Genomic DNA, 20748 nt, shown 5'->3' on the forward strand with positions numbered 1-20748 from the left:
GAAACAGGTCCCCACATCTATCTGGACAATGGTAATGGATGATATTCATGTTATCCATCATCCAATCCTACGTTGCCCCATGAGGAGCATAGGAGCCCGGGGCTAGGCATGTTGGTCTTATCATTTAAGATGAGAGTGACCAGCCTCATTCATCCCCGAGTGGCATTACGTGAACAATAAACCCCAACCATCCCTTGGATATAAACCTTCACCGGCTCAATCTGACTGGAGTGCCATAATTACCCACTAAACCACCAGGCACCAAAATTTAGTTATATGGTTACCACCCAGCATAGTAAATGGTTTCCTGGTGTACAGGAAACCATTTGGCTTGTCACTCATTGTAGAGTCACCCATAGGCAGAAGGAAGAGGAAAGAAAGACAGAAGAGGAAGTGTAAAGTCACCCTGTAGGCAGAAGGACGAGGAAAGGATGAAGGAAAGACAGAAGAGGATGGAAGGAAAGAAGGATGGAGGAGAGGACAGGGCAGACACCTGAGAGCAGCACTACATTGAGTGAGTGGATAGTGAGTGTCCCCACCTATCACTTTATTCTTGTTATCAATCTGTATATTCATTATTTTTCAAACTGTTCACAGAAAAACAGTAAACAGTTATCTATAACATTTGAAGAGGCCATTCTTAATCTCTTCATTTTGATGACTTTTTTTTTTTTCTCTCTCTCTCTCTCTAGATGATTTTACCCAACATCAAAAAGATCTCTCACATGTAGGGGTAAATGAATGCTGTATCTAATCCCTGCACTTTGAAAAATCTATTAAAATCTTAATAAAACCATCAAGATTTTGCGAGAACAGTATGTAAAATAAGTCACCACACTGACGGAGTTAACTTCTGTGCCTGAAGATGAGTGAAGATATGAACTGACCAGCTGATGGAGTGATATATTTAGTTCCTCCTTTGGTGCAGGGCTGCCACCAGCTGGACTACTGCTGCCACTGCTGCTGTGCCGGCTGCCCGCACCACTGGCTCCTGCTGCCGTCGCTTCATAAGCCGATTTCTGATATCACCAAAACATACCAGATAACAACAGTTATACTAATATAAGTTATAAAAGAAATTCTACACCAGTCATATACAATACTGTTTTCCTATATTATACTTATAATTTTGGAATATCTTAACAGCTTTTGTACAGCTGTACTGTACATAATCTCTGGGTTTCTTAACTGTCGAGCACTGTGACAATACAGTCAACTCTTCTAGTTTACTACAGTATTTTACACAATATGAAATAATGTAATTTTAAACTCTGCAAATAAAAATGAACATGACTGCTTTATAAATTCAGTTTACTTGCTACTCCACGTATGCACCACAACCTTCCTGTGTGAGGACAAGGTATATCATTAATACTGCTTTAAATCTGATCATTTTTTTATAACCAATACACATTATGTTCAGATGAAATAATTCTGACGTCATGTCATATAGCCTGTATGTACAGTACTGTGCTATGATGGGCACAAGGCTATTAACACTATGCTTCTCATGAAGTCCACTGATTGCTATCTTCTATTTTTCATACTGTCCATCACCAAGATACATAATGCAGTAACATTCACAAGAAACAGAATAATTGCACTACAGAATTACATAAATTACCATGTAGCTACATACAAACTCACAATGTAAAATACTGTACAATTATTACATAACTATCATCACAGACTCTGGCATTCCAGAGATGTTCCTCTCCCTCTTTCTTGCCAAGGAAAGGTGAGTACTATATCAGAACTTGAGCATAAGCTTCACTACAAACTTGATAACTGCCTTCATTTCCATGTAGTAGAATGGCACTAGTAACAACAATAAAACTGAATGAAGGAATAAGAAAAAAATATAATATAAACGAACAAGTACAAATCATGCTACACTTAGTCTACAAAAAAGTATAGTAATCACTAGTGTTTATATGAAATTGCAAATTTTGCCCAGTGTCACAATACGGGTATTTGTCAGTGCAGTATTAGTTCAATAAAATGCTGTATTAGTGATGTGGAAATCATTCCTTAAACTGAACAAAAACATAAATAAAAAAATAGCATACTTCTTTTAAGGATGATCAGTAAGATTTTAATTAACTCAATTAGTGATTACAACTACACCACAGTGCATGAAAAGTCAATACTGTAACACACCCTCGCCTCCACCATCGCTGGCATGAGGTCATCTGTGTGGGAGAAAGTTAGCTACTACAGTAACTACACCCATTTAAAGCAGCAAAACCTAATTAGGAGCAATAATTCATTAATGTAGAATAATGAGTACACTCCATGATAAACCACAGTTTAGATCAATAAAACGGACACTGGTATCCTATTCCTTTACAATCATGATCATCATCATCAGTCTAGTGCTAAGTCATATACTGTACTACACTAAATGGAGCTGATATGATCTCAAAACAGGAACAGGAAAACATAAAAGTAGAACTACCAGCATAGAGTCCAGAGAAGCAAAATGAAATACAGTATACAGTACAGTACTGTAGAGTATACACAATATTAAATTACCTGTAAGCCACTACACTTGTGAACAAACAATAATCTGAATTACTGTACTTGAATGGTACCAGTATTACACAATGCAGTGATATGCTGTTGAAAAAGTTTTACAGGAATTATGGCTATTTTGTTGTAAGTTCCGTAATGGAAGCACTGTCTTGTGTATTGTATTTAATATCTCCTTATCTTTAGCATTAGCACAACTAAGATTTTTGCGCAAAACAAAACCACTGATGCCAGTCAGTTTTCCAGTGAGAACCTGTATGATAAATTTGTCAGTCTGAGACAAAATATCCAATTTCACTCCAGTGTCTCACAAATTTTATTTTTTTTACTGAGGTATAATTATAGACCCCTATGCTCAGCATGGGGCAACACAGACCAGGTAGTTACATAAGTTGACAGCACTGCCTTAATGCATGTTTTTTCAACACAACATGATAAACAACATTAAGGTTTTTCAAAATTATTTCAGAGTCACAGAAACACTTGCTCATACAACTGTAAGTGAATCCACTAATGGAAGGCAGAGATGGGACCCTCTGTCACTGATATGCCATTGACAGGAAATAAGGTTGTACAACTGATAACAAGTGGGAGTGACAAGAGGCAAAGTGATAACACTATCAATAATCACTGATTATGATGCCATGAGCAGCTAGCCTACCAGTAACTTATCTAACACAAGTGGTCAAAATATGAAAGTGATATTTTGGGAACTTTTTGAGTTCTTTAACAATCTGCTCCCTAAGTGACACTTCAGGATTTTCTTTTACAGCGCAATATAGCTCAAGAAGACTTCATTCAAGAAAAAAGATGCTCTACACAAGCTAGAACAAGAGAATCCTCCTTCTCACATACCTTAAAAAAATTTACATTCATTAGTACTGACCAGGGATCTGAATGAGACAGGTGTGATGTCATCTGGGCGTTTGGAGGGGGTGGAGGCACGGGGTGGTGGGGAGGAGTAAGAGTCAACCTGCCAAGATTAAAAAATATAAGCCACCATATGTTAGCAATGATTAGGAAATATATCCTGCATGTGGAATTTAGCTGAATATATCCCCCACAGTGACCTGCCAAGCTGAGCACAGTTCAGTACTGTACAAATCAAATAAAATATTGCAAAGTGCTTTACACTACTAAAGGGATGAGCAGAATTTCACTGAACAAATAATATGTTCAATGCAAAGAACTGTAAGAAGTTTACATTTACAACATATGTATACTTCACACCAAAAAAATATGTAACTGACTTCTAGCAAAAGTAACAAATCTTAAAAAAAGAATAATAACTCACTTTTGGGCAAATGTTTTGTAAAGTTGTAGGATTCACTAAAAAAAAAAAAAAAAAAAAAAAAAAAATCTTGACAGCAATTAATGACCACAAACACACTGAAGCACACCACAGAACAGCTTGTAACATACCAGACTAGTAATGTTGACACTGGTATTAAGGTCAGCTCTAATCTCTGGCTTAACATCACTTTTGTGGTTGTTTGCTTCAGTTTTGGTGTTGCTCTGGGCTATAGTCAGGTAGGACACAGTCTGGAAAATACAGCAACATTACCAACAGTAACTGCATTTAAGCAACGTTGGGTCTGGTTAGTACTTGGATGGGTGACCGCCTGGGAACACCAGATGCCGTTGGCATCCCTACGTCAAGTGGGGTTGGTGGAGGATTAGTGCCCCTCCCTGTAAAACAATTAACTCTAAGCCATTGGCCACCCCATTTGGGATACATGGCGTCTGGCAATGGATGGATGGATGGAACTGCATTTGCACTGCTGGAAATTTCACATGGTCCCATTAAAACACTCACACACCAACTTTTGTTAGCAATACTACAGACTTCCATATTTTCCATGTCATTATACTCAAAACATTGAACATTTTTGTCAGTGCTTGATGCTAAGGAAGTATTAAGTTGGCATTTATCAATATTGCTGTGAAAAAGGTATATGAAAGAATATGAAATTTCAAAAATTTCTACACGACCATGAGACTGCAAAACACACAGAAATGGTGGTCAATGAGATATACAGTAATACAGCCCCATATGTGACATATCTGCTGGTGAAATTCTAATATTCATAAGGGTGAGGACAGGAAAAGTATGTACACCATTTCAAACCTGTATAAGTTGGCACCACCATTTTTCACCCATAGGTCTTATTAGCAATTCTCTCGATGCATAGCGTCAGTGGATCCACTGAGCCCTTATCATTAAATATTAGCAAACCACTATCAGTAATCATCAGCCACCTCCACCATTCACCCCCCATTAAGAATGAAATTCATGTCTTCTGTGCCAATTCACAATTATGGGGACTAGCAACGTACTTGTAATCCTAAGCACTAGCTACGGTACTATGGTAACCATGTGCTTAACCAGTGGTAACTTCAACCAGATGTGAACCCAGTCAACTGCAGGCTAAAGCTGCCTTTCTATTCTTTTTGGAGATCGGGAGAGGACTGAGAAACAAATGGAAAAACTAGGCAGCTCCACCATCTGGTTATACTGGTACCTCCAAGTGAAGGTGTTTATCTACAGCATTTCCATGTGCTTTACAGCCACACAAATAGTGATGATTAAGTGTATACAATGGTTTGGAAAGCTGACAGACATCATAATAACAAAAGCTATCCAATTTCTGTTTACAACTGGAGCTCTAGCTTTCACCACCACCAGTTCCTACTAACATCAGTCACTACTCACCAGCTGTTTAACATTGACCCCTGAAAGGTCATCCTGGTCACTGAGGGATGAACGTGGTCGAGCGTCCTCTTGTTTGTTATTGCTCTCCTGTTTGCTGTTGTATGTGTCCACCAGACTGTCAAAATCCTCCTTTGTGAAGTTCTCTTCTTTGATTTGTGCCTCCTCTTTGCTCAGAACTTCTCTGTTTATCTCCTGTTCTTTAATTAGCTGGGACTCTTCTCTTACCCACTTTTCCTCATTTAACTGTTCGATATCATGAATGTTTGGTTCTGGCTCATGACTGCAGTGCAAGAGGCCATTGGTAAGGGCACGGCCATTGAAGAGAGGTGGTGTTGGGGGGACGGCTGGCTCCTCCTCAGATTCACTGCCACTGCTGGTGCTCGAGTCCTGTGAAAAGAACAAAAACTGACGAGATGGGGAAAGGAGCATGGGGATAAGTAGTCTGGAAAAGACAACAGGAGGAGGAGGAGGAGGAGGAGGAGGAGGAGGAGGAAGAGAGAGAGAGAGAGAGAGAGAGCGCAGGGGAGGGGCATGAGGTTGGCAAAGAAGGAAAGACTGAGGGGAATGAACTTTAAAAGGAGTGTGGGAGAAAGGTGAGAAGTTCATAAATGTGTTAGGGACTTCATGAATGCCTTAGGGAAAGAAACATCAAACACTGAAGAGGAAGTAAGTTGGGAAGGGGAGTAAGGCTGGGAGAGGGAGGTGAAGGTGGCAGGGTGGATGAGAGGTTGGGAGAGGTGAAGTTAAAAAATGGGTGGAGGAGATTAGGATGAGAGGGGAACAAGAGGATGAGAAAGGGGGTGCGGTGAGAGAGCGGATAAAGGTGGAAAAAGGGCTGACAGGGGGAGAGAGGGGTGAATGCAAGAGTGATGAAGGTAGAAGAGGGGAGGTGAAGGTGGGAGAGGCAGTGAAGGTTGGAGAGAGGGTAAAGGGTGGTGAGGATATTAGGTTGGGAGAATGGGTTAGGGTAGGGAAAAAAAAGATGATAAAGAGAAAAAAAGATAAGAATGAGACAGGGAGTTGGGTGTGAGAGAGGAAGTGAAGCTGGGAGAAGTAAGAAGGAGGAAGAGGGAGGAAGGACCTTGGTAGTGATGAAAGATACTGAGAAGCCTCTACCAACGGTAATGTAATTCAAACATCTTAAAGAAGTCAAGAATTTTAGTATTTTGTATAAAATGGCAGTGGAAACTCTTTCTAATATTATTTATACTTTACCTATATTAGGAGAATTCCTTTGCTGAATGAGTTATTTTTATAATAAAGTGTTATACATAAAACTGCACATGGATAATGACAAAATGATGAACACTAAACGCTGACCAAAAATACTTGTATATGCCGGGCCTGTAACACAGCTAAGTAGAAGCATTCACCACAAAGTAAATTAAATCAATACAATGTATAAAAAAGTATGAACAATGTAGGAAAAGTATGTCATAAATACTTTTTCACAAACATTTATTGATTCTCAAACTAAATACAGTAAAAGGAGACATGGCGAAATTAGCATCAAACAGCCTGACTACGAAATCACAAGCACATGCAAATAGAGAAACACGCTTCATGACTCTGTTCTGCGGTTGCCAAGGTAGAAAGATGGAAGAAAAGAAGGCAGAACTATAGAGGCCCTCACTTGAGCAATTCAAGGTATCTGAGAGAAACAGGAAAAATAATGCGCACAGGATGCTGCAGGTCCCCCCTCCCCCCCAAAAAAAAATGTGCCTGTCGTTCGAGGTTGATCATTAAAAATATGGACAGTGCAGGATGCACATGGTCAACCCAATAAATAATATCAGTACCAAGTGTCAAAGGTTGGCCCTGAATAATGTCTCCTGGGAGTTTGAGGCTGACCCTGAAAAAAGTGTCCTGCTGTTTGAGGTCGACCCTAAAAAATAAAATGCGTACAGGGTGTCTGAGGTCAATCCTATTAATATGTACCGGTATGGAGTATGATGATGATCCTAAAAACAAAACCCACACATGGTGTTTGGGGTTTAAAAAAAAGGTGGGGGGAGTATTATTTTTGTTTCAGTCCCTAGTCGATCCACCTATTCAGGGAGTATTCTATTGTTAGATCTCATCTGTGTAAACGCCATTTCTGCCGACACTTCCATCGAAAACCTACAAAATAATGGAGATATAATGTTTTTATATCTTTTTATATCAAGCCAGTTGGCAACCAGGAGCTAACAGCAGAGTTGCAGCCTTGCAACTCAGTTCCGCCATAGTCTCTGACAGCAAAGTGGGCTCTCCCATTCCTGCTCATGATTTTCTGGAATTCGAGGCCGATAACTATTGTAAAGTTGGAATTTGTTTTGCCTATACCTCATACCAATTAATCTGGCCAGGCATGTATGGCAACACTGTTCCTGCCGAGATTCTGATTGGCTGGAGATGTTTGTTCGATTTCGTTGTTGCTAAAATTGATACTCTATTATCAGATGTAATACTGAGTTTGTCGATAATACAATCGTCAAAAGCAATAAGAAATTCGTTATATACTTATAAACAATGAAATTTTCGTAGGAAGATAGAGATATTGAGTCAACAAAGTATTATAACAGTCCAAGTCAAGGTCAGCATTCGAACAATTCCTTTAAATCTCCTACACTCCTTAATATAACAGAAAATTAAGGAAACCTCCTTAATCTAAGCGTTGGTATAACACACATTTAAATTTTAAGATCAGTCCGCACCCTTAAATCGTGCCACAACTCTGAATAATTAAAAATTTCAATGAAAAGACGAGTTCTGTGGGGAGGGAGGTTTGAAAAAATCGCGAGAAATCAAAGTAGGCTAAAGGAAAACTATTTCATTATATATCCTCTATTATCACAGTACGGACTGATCTTAAAATTTAAGTGTGTTATACCAGCGCTTAGATTATGCAGGTTTCCTTAATTTTCTGTTATATTATGGAGTGTCAGATATATATAGGAATTGTTCGAATGCTGACCTTGACTTGGACTATTATAATGCTTTGTTGACTCAGTATCTCTCTCTTCCTACGAAAACTTCATTGTTGTTAAGTATCTAACGGATTTCTTATTTCTTTTAACGATTGTATTGTTGACAAACTCAGTATCACATCTGATAATAAAGAGGGTATTGGTTTAAGCAACAACGAAATCGAACAAACACCTCCAGCCAATCAGAATCTCGGCAGGAGCAGTGTTGCCATACATGCCTGGCCAGATTAATTGGTATGTTTTTTTTTTTTTTTTTTTTTTTATAGGAATGAATAACTTGGCATCTACGTTACATTAAGTGGGGTCAGGGTCGCTAAATGCCCAAAATGACTTGTAATTTGGATATCTCAAAAACTGTTCATTTCCAATACAAAATGAATTAGTCACATAAAAAAGATGGAAAAAGCACATTTATTGGCAAGTTGAATACGCAATGGACTGAAACGTGAAAGTTATCAAGAGGCAAAGATTTCTAATCAATTATTTCTCAGGTCGATTTTGACCGCCTGTCGATTGAAAGCTCAATTAGGTTCATGTAGCCGACTCTGACCTACTTTCATCAAAATGTTGTCACTCCTTCCTTGGGTTAACAGAGCCAACACCCCCTGTTTTCACCATAATATGCTTATTGGTTATTCTGTAAGCCGCAATGCTTGTATTGGTTATTCTATAAACCAGTGAACAGACATAATGGAGTGAAATCATAAGACAAAGAAAAATGGAGCATTTAAAACAAAAAGTGAAGGTAGGACAAACTAGGATGTAAATATGAAACAAGAATAAATCATAGGAAGAGGCGGTAGAGATGTGGCCTGCAGCCCTACCGGACCCAGGTTCAAATCCCCGCTGGGGCAGGGAACAGTTTAAGGATTTGAATTTAATAAAAACAGAGTTTACTGATCTACCAAAAGACCCGCCGACATGTCGTAAAAATACCCCCGCTAATACCAATACACCAGTCCTGTATGAGACAGCCCTAGCATGTATTCAATATGGACGGTGGGTGTTAGCACCGAAGTGGTGACATGTAGAGGTGTAAGATATGTAGGAGGTCTACTGGGCCTTGAGAGCAGGCTGTGAAGCCTATGTCCAGAGATGGACAAAAAAAAAAAAAAAAGTAACCGAATACAAAATTTTATACAATAACAGCGCGAAAGGAAACACTGAACCTGATAAGTAAATTATCATAAGCTAGTTGGTTGTTACAACCACAATTAAATGCAAAAAATAATATTTACAATGATGTGGTAGGTGGGGGCACTCACCATCCACTCACTCAATGTAGTGCTGCTCTCAGGTGTCTGCCCTGTCCTCTCCTCCATCCTTCTTTCCTTCAATCATCTGTCTTTCCTTCATTCTTTCCTCGTCTTTCTGCCTACTGGTGACTTTACACTCCCTCTTCTGTCTTTCATTCCTTCATTCTTTCCTCTTCCTTCTACCTGTGGGTGACTCTACACTGAGTGACAAACCAAATGGTTTCCTGTACACCAGGAAACCATTTACTACGCTGGGTGGTAACCATATAACCAAATTTTGGCGCCTGGTGGTTTAGTGGGTAATTATTGTGCTCCAATCGGATTGAGCCGGTGAAGGTTTATATCCAAGGGGTGTTTGGGGTTTATTGCTCACGTAATGCTACTCATGGATGAGTGAGGTTGGTCACTCTCATCTTAAATGTCATGACCAACTGCCTAGCCCCGGGCTCCTACACTGCTCATGGGGCAACATAGGATTGGATGATGGATGGATGGATGGATGGATACACCAATAAAAAATAATCACTGCAATCTTGTTTTTTCGTATGAGTCTCTCCATCCTTCAATTCGACCTTCTATCCATTATTTCCATTACTACAGGCTATTCTTTATTCAGTCATAAGTTACATTCACACAGTCATAAGGTACTTATTTTTTCCATCTGTCTGCATATGATTTTTTTTTTCTCTCTCTCTAAGTTAAATACCTACCTACTATTCTATGTACCGGTATGTGTGAAAAATATCAAACTTCAGACTAAAACCACTCCCCCCACCCTACCTGTCTATGAGAAAGGGCGCCACCAGACCTCATCACCTGAGACACCAGCGCAGGGGAAGACAAATCCGGGCTCCTGTCATCTTGAGTTCTTCCAGACGCCCCGTTTTTATTCCCTTTATTTCTGCTCCACTTTCTTCCCCCATTTTCTTCCCAGGAGTCTCTTGGATTCCTGTTATTCCTGATTTTTCTCTGAGATCCATTTTCTCTCTCTGGACTAGGTGAATGCAAAGTTCTCTGTGCTTGGGGATTTTTTACAGAGGCAGTCGTACTTGTCGGTACACAAAGTGAGAGGTTCGCCTGCTGGCTGTCGTGGTTCATTCTCGGGAAGTTGACTCCAGACACCGAGACACGTGAATCATTGCCACGGATATCTCGTCTTGATGAAGTTGATTTTGGCGGTCCTTGGTTTGTTACTGGGTGCTTTACTTCACTAATATACGTTGTCTCTCCAAGGAATGCATCTCTGGCTGCTAGTTTCAGATAATCATGAACTGGTGGAGTTCTACGAGGTTCCACACTCAACAGTGAGGGTGATCCACCCTCTCTTGACTGTGTGGATCTCGACAGTAGGACACTCGGAGACACACGCCTTACCCTAACATCCCGACATGAACGAGTGGGAATTTCAACATAATCTGGTGACGGAGTCCTAGGTGCCTCTCCAAGGATTGCAGATTGTGATGATGGATGTGCTGCTGGATTTTTGGTTGCTTTCTCGACCTCACACCTCGGCCACAGACACTTGGGCAGCATCGTGTGTGAGGGGGCCACCGTTTGTGTTGACACCATCCTCCAGGACGACTCGCACTTTGATGGACCAACTCGGTCTGGGAGAATCTGGGGCGAGATGTGTTTAGGAGATCCACTTAGAACAGAGAACTTCTTTGATAAACTGGTCCTTTTCGAAGAGCTGCGCTCGCGAGAAGTTTCCGTCAAAAACCTTCTGGACAAGCAAGTTCCTGGTTCGCAACACGCGGGCGGCGAAATTCTAAGAGGTCGTCTAGATTTTGTGGCAAACTTTTCACATACACTGGTTCCTCGTTCACTACACACTGGCGACGGCATTTTGTTACAGGGTGAGGTTTGAGTGAAAAAGTTGCGAGTTTTGGTTTCTTGTTCACAGTTCAATGGCGTCCACTCCTGATAATCATAATTTAAAGGCATAAGCGTGATGGAGCACTGCCGTCTGTAAGGATGTGACGTAGGTGTGGAGGCCGACACTGAGGGAGTCACACCAGGAGAGATGTGACCCGTTCTTTCTTCATCACCTCCTCTCCCTACCATTATTGAGATTTCACTCTTTCTCATTATTCACTTGGAAACTACGGCCATTATATCAGAACTTAGATCAAATGAAAGTTTTTGGTCGTTTGCCTTCCCAAAATATATCAGCAATTGAGACCACAAAGTTTTATCACACTGAAAGTGTCTACCTCGTACTGAGATTCCTCCACTGCTCTGCTTTTACTTTTCATCTGGATACTTTTGTCAAAATGTATCCGCTCTCAGACCAATGTTGTATTATGTTAAGTGTTTAACCCGTTCTGCATTATTCATTTTACACTTGGTACAGATTAAAAAATATTAATTACTGACTCTTCAATATTCTGTTTTTTCATTATATACCGATATCAACTGTTGTTTAACTATGTCGAAAATGATCAGCAATAAGCAAAGGTATATATCCTTGACCCACAATGCTGAGAGGATGGGAGTGGGAAATTCCAAGCACTCTCCGAAAAATAATCTCTGGAATGATCTTTCAAAACATATATACTATAATCTGGATGCCAGGTAAACTGAGTGGGGAAGAGGCGTTTCCAAGGGGGGGGGGGGATGCATTCCTAGTAATGGTGAAAATGCTTCGGTTCGTTCCGCATCATTCATCTACTTTTCATAGGTGAAGATGGAAAAACAGCCTCACCATTATTTCTTCACCTACATCATTACAGTCTTGTTAGTTCAAAATAAAGTCGGCACTATTACCACTGTCGTATAAGGATCAAAGTGATTTACCCCGATCTTCTTCATTTATTTTCCACAAACTTCAACCAGTTTTCCCAAGGTATCGAGGTTTTTGTCTAATCATGAGTTTCTTTTTTTTAATCAGTTTCTTATCTTTATTTCCGCTGAATCGTATTTTTCTTCTCAGTGTAAACATTTTCATTCAATCAGTTCCTTTTTCCGGCTCATAATAAATGCTTTCTAATTATCAAATCCAACCTCAGTTTCCACTAAATTCAATTTTTATACATAATTCCCAAATGTAAGATTATATCATGCATTATTATGCTGCCATAAGTATTTTTTTTTAAATAATTCACATATCGTACACAATCATCTCCAAACAACTCATCCTTTTCTACTTTATCATTTCAAGACGCTCCCATTAGGACTTAAAGTTGTAATTCACTTCTGTGCGTTGCCATTAACAACTCATTGGGCCATATCTTAAAGTTGTAATTCACTTCTGTGCGTTGCCATTAACAACTCATTGGGCCGTATCTTAAAGTTGTAATTCACTTCTGTACGTTGCCATTAACAACTCATTGGGCCGTATCCTCGCTGGCCCTGAAGATTTCGTATCATCATTTTCTCCCGTGATGTATTTTCCCTATGGGACCTTCAGATCCTTTTGTATGTTACTCAGGCGCATTATGTCAATAAAGAGCAAAAATATGAATGCAAAGTAAATCGCTAAAAAAGAAAAGCCATGAAGAACAGGTGAGAAGGTCGTATTCTGGGTGGCAATGTTGTTTATATACCACCTTCCCTTCTCTTGTATATTATATCTATATAACATCGACACAGCTAGCACCAGTAACATACAAGAAGATAATGAGGTGTAATGTGTTGAATAAATTGCGAAGGAAGAGATGCTACAGAATCTCCAATGCGATTTACATTACCAACCTATCACTCAAGTACAGACGTGACAGTGTATCGTAGTAGGTCAAGAGGTGTACTGAATTCCACGCGACCGTATTGTTGTTATATATATATGGAAGGGCGGGGATGAGGGAAAGTGAACTGTCAGGATGAAGCAAGTAGGCCGGGGCAGGGGCGGGGCAGACGGAGAAAATGACCCGCCAGGAAGAAAATAACTGGAGCGGGTGATGAGGGTAAACGGAGATGTAGTTAATGACTTGTAAGGAATGCTATTAGGGAAGAAAAGCTGACGTGATGAGACTTTATGGAATAATGGACATAAGTATATCATTATTAAGAGATACAATACATGGATAGAAACATGAGAAAATAAGATGAACAAAAGGAAAAATGCGAAACGTGTCAGACGTAGAGGGAAAAAGTAGGAAAAAAGTGTTGGACAGAAGATATGGTCGAAGACGTGAAATTAATACGAATTAATGGGTACAATATTGTAAAAAGAAAAAAGAACACAAAAAGTATGACAAGTTATGGTGAAGGAAAACGAAAAAACAGTATAGCACTTCGTAAAAAAAGTGAAAATATGAAACTTAAAGAATACAGAGATAAGATAAGGAAGAGGAGGCGAGACTGCTGGGAAGACGAGGATGTGCTGTGGAGATTGTTGTGAAGATAGATGTAGGAATGTGGGGGGGGGAGGAAAAGAATGGAGAGGTTAAGTGTGTGTGTGGTGTGTGTGTGTGTGTGTGTGTGTGTGTGTGTGTGTGTGTGTGTGTGTGTGTGTGTGTGTGTGTGTGTGTGTGTGTGTGTGTGTGTGTGTGTGTGTGTGTGTGTGTGTGTGTGTGTGTGTGTGTGTGTGTGTGTGTGTGTGTGTGTGTGTGAGAGAGAGAGAGAGAGAGAGAGAGAGAGAGAGAGAGAGAGAGAGAGAGAACGACAATACACAGGGAAGATGAGAAAAATAGAATGAAAAAGAAGAGACTGAAGGAAAATATAGAACGACACAGGAAAGATAACAAGAAAAGAGAATGAAAAAGAAGAAAGGTGTGGAAAAGAATAGGAAAATGGCAAGTGAAGTAAATAAAACAAATGAAAAATAGGAGGTGAGGTGAATGACGCGAGGAGAAATAAGGAAAGAAAATAAAGTGGGGCAGTTCGATATGAGTAGTAGGTGATGTCAAAGAAAAAACTGAGGAAGAAAGGGGAGTGAAGTAAACTGCACAGGTGAGAATGAAAAGAGGTGACGTGAGCAATGTGAAGGTGAGGTAAGGGAAAGAAAAAAATTAAAGAGGTTACAAGTCAGATGGGTGGGGTGAGGTGTGGTAGACAATAGGTGAGAAAGGTGAGGTAAGCTAGACAATGGGTGAGACAAGATGAGACAAGACAGGGCAGGCAGGGTGAGGCAAGTAGTGTTGTGTGTGAGGCACCGTAGGACAGACTGGCACCTGTGAGTGAGTAAGTGTGTGTGGTGTTGGTGCAGGTGTAATGTAATCACCTGTCCTTGCTACCCACACCGCCACCAACCACCCACACTACACTCTGAAGTTCTTACATTCAGCCTTATTCACTCACACGCCATCAGATCATCACCCACACTACATTCTGACTTACCTTCTTACATTCACCTTATTCACCCCACACCAGCATTACCATCAGATCATCACCCACACTACACACTGACTCAACTTCTTACTCGCTCACATTAATCTTATTCACCCACACTAGAACCAGCACACCATCACCCACTCTACATTCTCACTCGCCTTTGTACTCACTCATCTTATTCACCCACACCACCATCATACTATCACCCAAAATACCATTCTCACTTGTTCCTAACTGACTCACACTTATTTTAATACTCACACTCACTTCTTAAACTACCTACTGTTTACTCGCTCATTCTCAGTCTTCAACTCATTCACTTCTACATCCATTTCTCTTCCCATCCATCCATCCTTAAAACTTCTCACCCCTTAACCGCCTATCGAGTCGCCAATACATTTCGGCGATCTACACACTCCTAAGGCATCCACCTTCTCCACACTCACTCCACCTACCATCCATTTCAAACTTATACACCCACTGTTATTACACTCGCCTTCTTCACACCCCCTCAACCCACTCACTCTGCCGTCCACTTTCCACTGCCTTTTTGAACCTCTTGCAGTCTTTCTTATACTCTCTTTCTCTCTCTCTCTCTCTCTCTCTCTCTCTCTCTCTATGTATGTGTGTGTGTGTGTGTGTGTGTGTGTGTGTGTGTGTGTGTGTGTGTGTGTGTGTGTGTGTGTGTGTGTCAGAGATAGGTAGGTCGATATATATATATATATATATATATATATATATATATATATATATATATATATATATATATATATACACACACACAGTACTGCTGTATATACCGATAGACTGGTGACTGAGTGCGGGATGGATGGATAGGTGAATGTTGATAAATAAACTATAGTGAATACCCATCACGAGTGAATGAGAATGGAAGAAACTAGAAGGTTAAGGTTGACAGTGGACGGAAACGGGAGTGAAACGGGCGAGAATGGGTGTGATGTGGCTGTCGTGGGTCGGTGCCCCTCCCGCTAGCTTCCTTCCTCCTGACGTCCTACATGTTGTATAGTTCTCTCAGGTTCCAGTTTCCTGATTATCCCTTCCTTATCTTCCTGCTCTCTCTCTCTCTCTCTCTCCCCCTGACATTCCATTTCATCTCCGTCTCATCATTTGGTTACATTCATCTTTCCGTTCTGTTCACCCCCTTTCCTTTCTCTACGGACATACTAAATGCAGTACAATCGTTAATGTCAGCACATTCCACAGTATCAATAAAATTATCGATAGGATCGCATATACAATCATAGCCTGATTTTTGTTTATTTATCCCCATGTTTCATCATTCTTAGGTGGGAAAAATGGTCATGAAGATGACACTCATCAATATCATCACTATCGCCGTCACGAATTTACCCTCTCCCTTCCTTTCCGTGCCAAGAATGTCTGTCGAGGGTGTTTACCTAGAAGAACCCCACCTCCCCTGTATTCCTGGATATGCACCGGTCTGGTGTTATGTCCCTGTTTCGTTCTCTTTTGTTGCCAGCCTCTCTTTTGGTCTACTTATCACCACGTTCTTTTCAGCTTCAATTCTTTCCTCTATGTGTTTTAATTATACAGTGGTGTTCATCAATCCCATACACGCTGTTTCTCTAATCTCCTACACACTTCCCCTCACCTAACTCTTCTTCTAACCTAACTTCTTTCACTACACACACATTGCACCCTTCTACTTAACACTTCACTACAGGGACATGTAGTAAAAACATACTTCCCCCACTCTCAGAAATATGTGCAGGGCAGCTTATTTCACAATCTGCGGAAGCCGTTCAGGAACTTATTAAAATATGGTTATGCTATTCTGGCTCTGGCACACGTCCCCCGTTCTTTCTTACCGCTGCCACGGTTTTCCTGCCATTTGACTCTCCCACCTCCTCCACTTTACGTCTTCGTTTCTTTCCTTTTCTAGTTTCTAAACGATCATCATTTCCTTGACGTAAACCCACCCTGTAGTTATAATTTTTATATACATAAATGTTCGAAACACTTCTAATTCCCAACCTCTCTCTCTCTCTCTCTCTTTCTCTCTCTCTCTCTCATAGTGACAGGACTAATGGCACTCCCTTACTTCCTGCTGGCACCCTCAAGTTCTCCCGAGGCCAGCTGACACACACACACACACACACACACACACACACACACACACACACACAAATATATCCTAATAATCACATCCAGTCAATCACCAATATTACAACCTTTCATCAGTCGTCACAGTATTCTACCTACGAATGTCATCTATCATCCTTTCGCCCTGGATTTCATTTGGATGCAAAGGAACGTATTATGTAGAGTTGAATAAGATTTTAAAAATGTACATGAGAATATTAACCTCTTCAATAGTGGCGTCATTTCCAGTTTGTTCTAGCTATCTGCATATCATTCTGTTGTTCTGAGGACTGACTTTCTGAACCGAAGGGATCAGACACAGCCTTCATTAACTCCTTCACAGACCTACGTCTTGCTTGATATGAAAGTAAATCGTCTGATAGCACCAAGATTAAATAGGAAAAAAAAAAAAAGACGTTACCAGATATGATGGGTTACGATGCTCGGTGAAATAAATCGCTAAGTGAGAGGTGCGAAGGGATCTCAACATCCCACGGAAATACTGCCCTCAATACAGTTTCCTCGTGCGAGCAGGAGGCTCCCTATCACTCCTTATTACCGGTATATTAATTTGCAAGTGGCAAGATAACAATCTCTTATATGTTATCTCTTCTCAAGTCCTACATTACGGAGACGCACTTTTAGTTTAACTGTGCTATCTCCAGATCCATGTGAATATTTTAAATTAACTGTGGGATATCTCTGGCAGTGAAGTAGTTAGGGGTAATCTCCATTAAACTCCTCCACTTTGAAAGGTCTCGCAGAAGCTAAATGAAATCGTCAGGTAGTACGGAGAATAGTATGAAAATTACGTAGAATAGTATGAAAATTACGTAATTGGACTGACGGGGTTAATATCAACACAGCTTCCATAAAAAAAATACACGAGAATATTAACAGGCTATGTGCAAAAGCAAACTGACAAAAGAAGCACGATTTGCCTATATGGAGTGCAAAAGACTAAACCACGCCGTGTGCAGAAATTAACTAATAAAGAAAAGGTGCGAGGATCCTTCAAACCCAAAAGAATACGTTCCCAAATCTAAAATCCCCAAGCTCTCACTCACTCATCCACCCATCCACTCACCTTGCCTTCCTCCACAACACCTCACTCATCCCTCGCTCACCTGTTGCTCCCAGATACTGGCTGGCAACCCCACTCCATCCACCCAACCCCCCTTACACAAACACACACACACACACACACACACACACACACACACACACACACACTAATATAAGACTACAAGGGTGCATTTTCTGTTAAATCTAAGGTACCGGGTATTCTGTTTTCTAAACCACCATGATCCCTGAGTGACCTTCAGCTACATCGTTTCCCAGTGAGCTGGGACTTATACCAAAGAGCAAATAAAGAATAAAACAAATAATAGAGTAAATATGAGTAATAAAAATTTCTATGATGTAAAATATACATTAACAAAGTAAGTGTACTTGCTTTCATTTTATAAGCAAATTTAGTTACACCCACAACACTCGTGCTAACACTACACTGAAACGCTTGGATAATCTATATATATTAGAGTTACATTTGTGTATATCAACACACATGCATGTTAGGAAAAATGTGACTCAATCAGGAAGATGGAAAATCAAATCACAACACATTTCAACAACAACTGCATTTAAAAAAAAAAATCAAACACTGGTTAATAAAGGCAAACCAAGAACTTTTATTATTTCATCTACGAAAATAAAGTAAGTGAACACCAACAGAGATTACAACAAAATTGGTAAATACCAATGAATCGATTATGACAACTAAAAATATATTAAAAAATAAACACAAAAGTACACAGGCCATTAGTCTATTTTTCTCCGTGCATACGAGGTCCTTTGGCGGGGTGAAAGAGGACAAGACTGACCTGGCGGGGGGAACTAAGGAAGGTGATGATAAGTCGACCCTCAAACCATTCGTACGTCGCCCCCTGACTCCACTCCGACGACGCGGGGCCGTTGTTCTCTTCCTCCGCCTCCCTCCTCCGTCTCTCTTCCTCTTCCTTCTTCCAAACCTCCACCAGTCTCCTCCACTCTTCCTCCTGCTTGCGCCTCCTCCGCTCTTCCTCTCTTCGTCTCTTTCGTTCCTCTTCCTCTCGCTCCCGCTGTCTCCTCCTGTACAACTCCCTCAGCCACTGCCTCTCAACTTCGTCAGAGCTGCTGCTAGTAGCGATGTTGGTTTGTGGCGCGACCCGGGGAACCACACACACGTAGAATGGGTCGCAATTACACTTGCTGGGCCACTTTGTGATGACCATTCTAAATATGTTACACAGACTATGGCCACCTTTAAATTTGTTACATTGATTTACGGCCACTTTAAACAGGGTACTTACAAGGCACACTCACCACCTCATCCCATTAACACAAAAAACGGCCACTTCATGTAAACCCCTTAGATTAAATGGTCATAAGACTATGGCGATCTTATATATGCCACGAACTGACACAATACCTATTCTATGGCCAATTTAAAAATCTAGGATTGTCATATATTGGCTACTTTAAAAATTCTGCTAACTGAAACAATTACCAAATTTCATGAGATAGAATAACCACCATATACCCATTACCCGACGGCCACTTCCTATTCTCTCCCCCTAACACACACACACCGAAACATATAGCACCGCTGTCACCGACCAAACCCATCAGCACCCTGGCAATTCGGCTTTTAAATTCTAACTTTAAACGAATTTTAACTTTTAACACTAGAATCTAGATAGTAACACTAGTTTTAATCAGTGTAGTTTTTAACACTAAAAATTTATACAATTCTTACTTACTTTAATGAATCTAGCTTTTCACAGATTCTTTTCAAGAGACTCAACGCCAGGATTTTAGGCAATTATATCTGTTAAAGATAATCTCTTATGACGTTATCTGACAATAATTTACAGTTAATTATCAGCTATTACAAACACAATAGGAAGGACTGTTATCATCACTTCTATAAGAGGATACAGAGAGGGAGGGAAGGGGGAGGAAGCAGGTTCATGGCGGAGGGGATGGGGGCAGAATCGAGACAGTTGCTCCGTGAAGATGTAGCTATTATTTGAGTCATCATTTTCTAAACAACATTTTTCTTATTCAGACTAATTAGTTAATCCTTCATGGACGTTGCATTGTTTTATTTTCCGTAGTCTAAGATCCACCTATCTATCTATCTATCTACAGTATATCTATCTATCTGTCAATCAATCAATCTATCTATATCTATCTATCTCTATATATATATATATAGATATATATATATATATATATTTATATATATATATATATATATATATATATATATATATATATATATATATATATATATATATATATATATATATATATACATATATATATATATATATATATATATATATATATATATATATATATATATATATATATATATATACCGGTACAGATATAGATACAATCTAAGTAAAGGGCCTACAGCAGAATTATAATTAAAGGATATTTAGAGGTACTGTACGCGTTGTATATGAATTGTAAGAACATCAAGTACATTTAATTTTAAATTCCGGAAAGTATAATATTTTGAATCTTCAGAAATATATATTTTCTCATTCAGAATATTTCTTACACCTCCGTGTCCATATTTAGCTAGAAAACCTTCCCCCCCTTCCCCCTAAATACGACCCTAACTACAGGAGTTTAACAAGAAAATGAAAAAGGATATCAAACCTATACTCTAGCTGAAAGATAAGGTCCAGTGGCAGCGATGCCTCCCCTCTCACACACCCACCTACCTGTGGGTGACGGTGTGAGTATACTTGTGGCCGGGGTGGGTGTGGAGGGAGTGGTGCCGTGTGGATAGCCAGGAGTTCACGTCCAGCTCCTGCACTACCATCTC

General features: G+C 40.0%; 1 protein-coding gene across 1 annotated transcript in view; it reads right to left on the bottom strand.

Annotated features, from left to right (window-relative positions):
* The window catches only part of LOC145412431 (uncharacterized), a 258467-nt gene that overhangs the window by 208950 nt on the left and 28769 nt on the right, over positions 1-20748 (bottom strand). Inside the window, exons 8-12 of the mRNA XM_080282316.1 lie at positions 5527-5632; positions 5246-5463; positions 3955-4074; positions 3419-3505; positions 888-1019 (exon numbers count right to left, since the gene is read on the bottom strand). Of these exons, the coding sequence (XP_080138442.1) occupies positions 888-1019; positions 3419-3505; positions 3955-4074; positions 5246-5463; positions 5527-5632 (663 nt within the window). The remainder of the gene's footprint in view (positions 1-887; positions 1020-3418; positions 3506-3954; positions 4075-5245; positions 5464-5526; positions 5633-20748) is intronic.

Source organism: Coenobita brevimanus, chromosome 93, assembly GCF_032717465.1.
Source record: "Coenobita brevimanus isolate Jiangsu-jjx chromosome 93, ASM3271746v2, whole genome shotgun sequence".
NCBI classification, from domain to species: domain Eukaryota; kingdom Metazoa; phylum Arthropoda; class Malacostraca; order Decapoda; family Coenobitidae; genus Coenobita; species Coenobita brevimanus.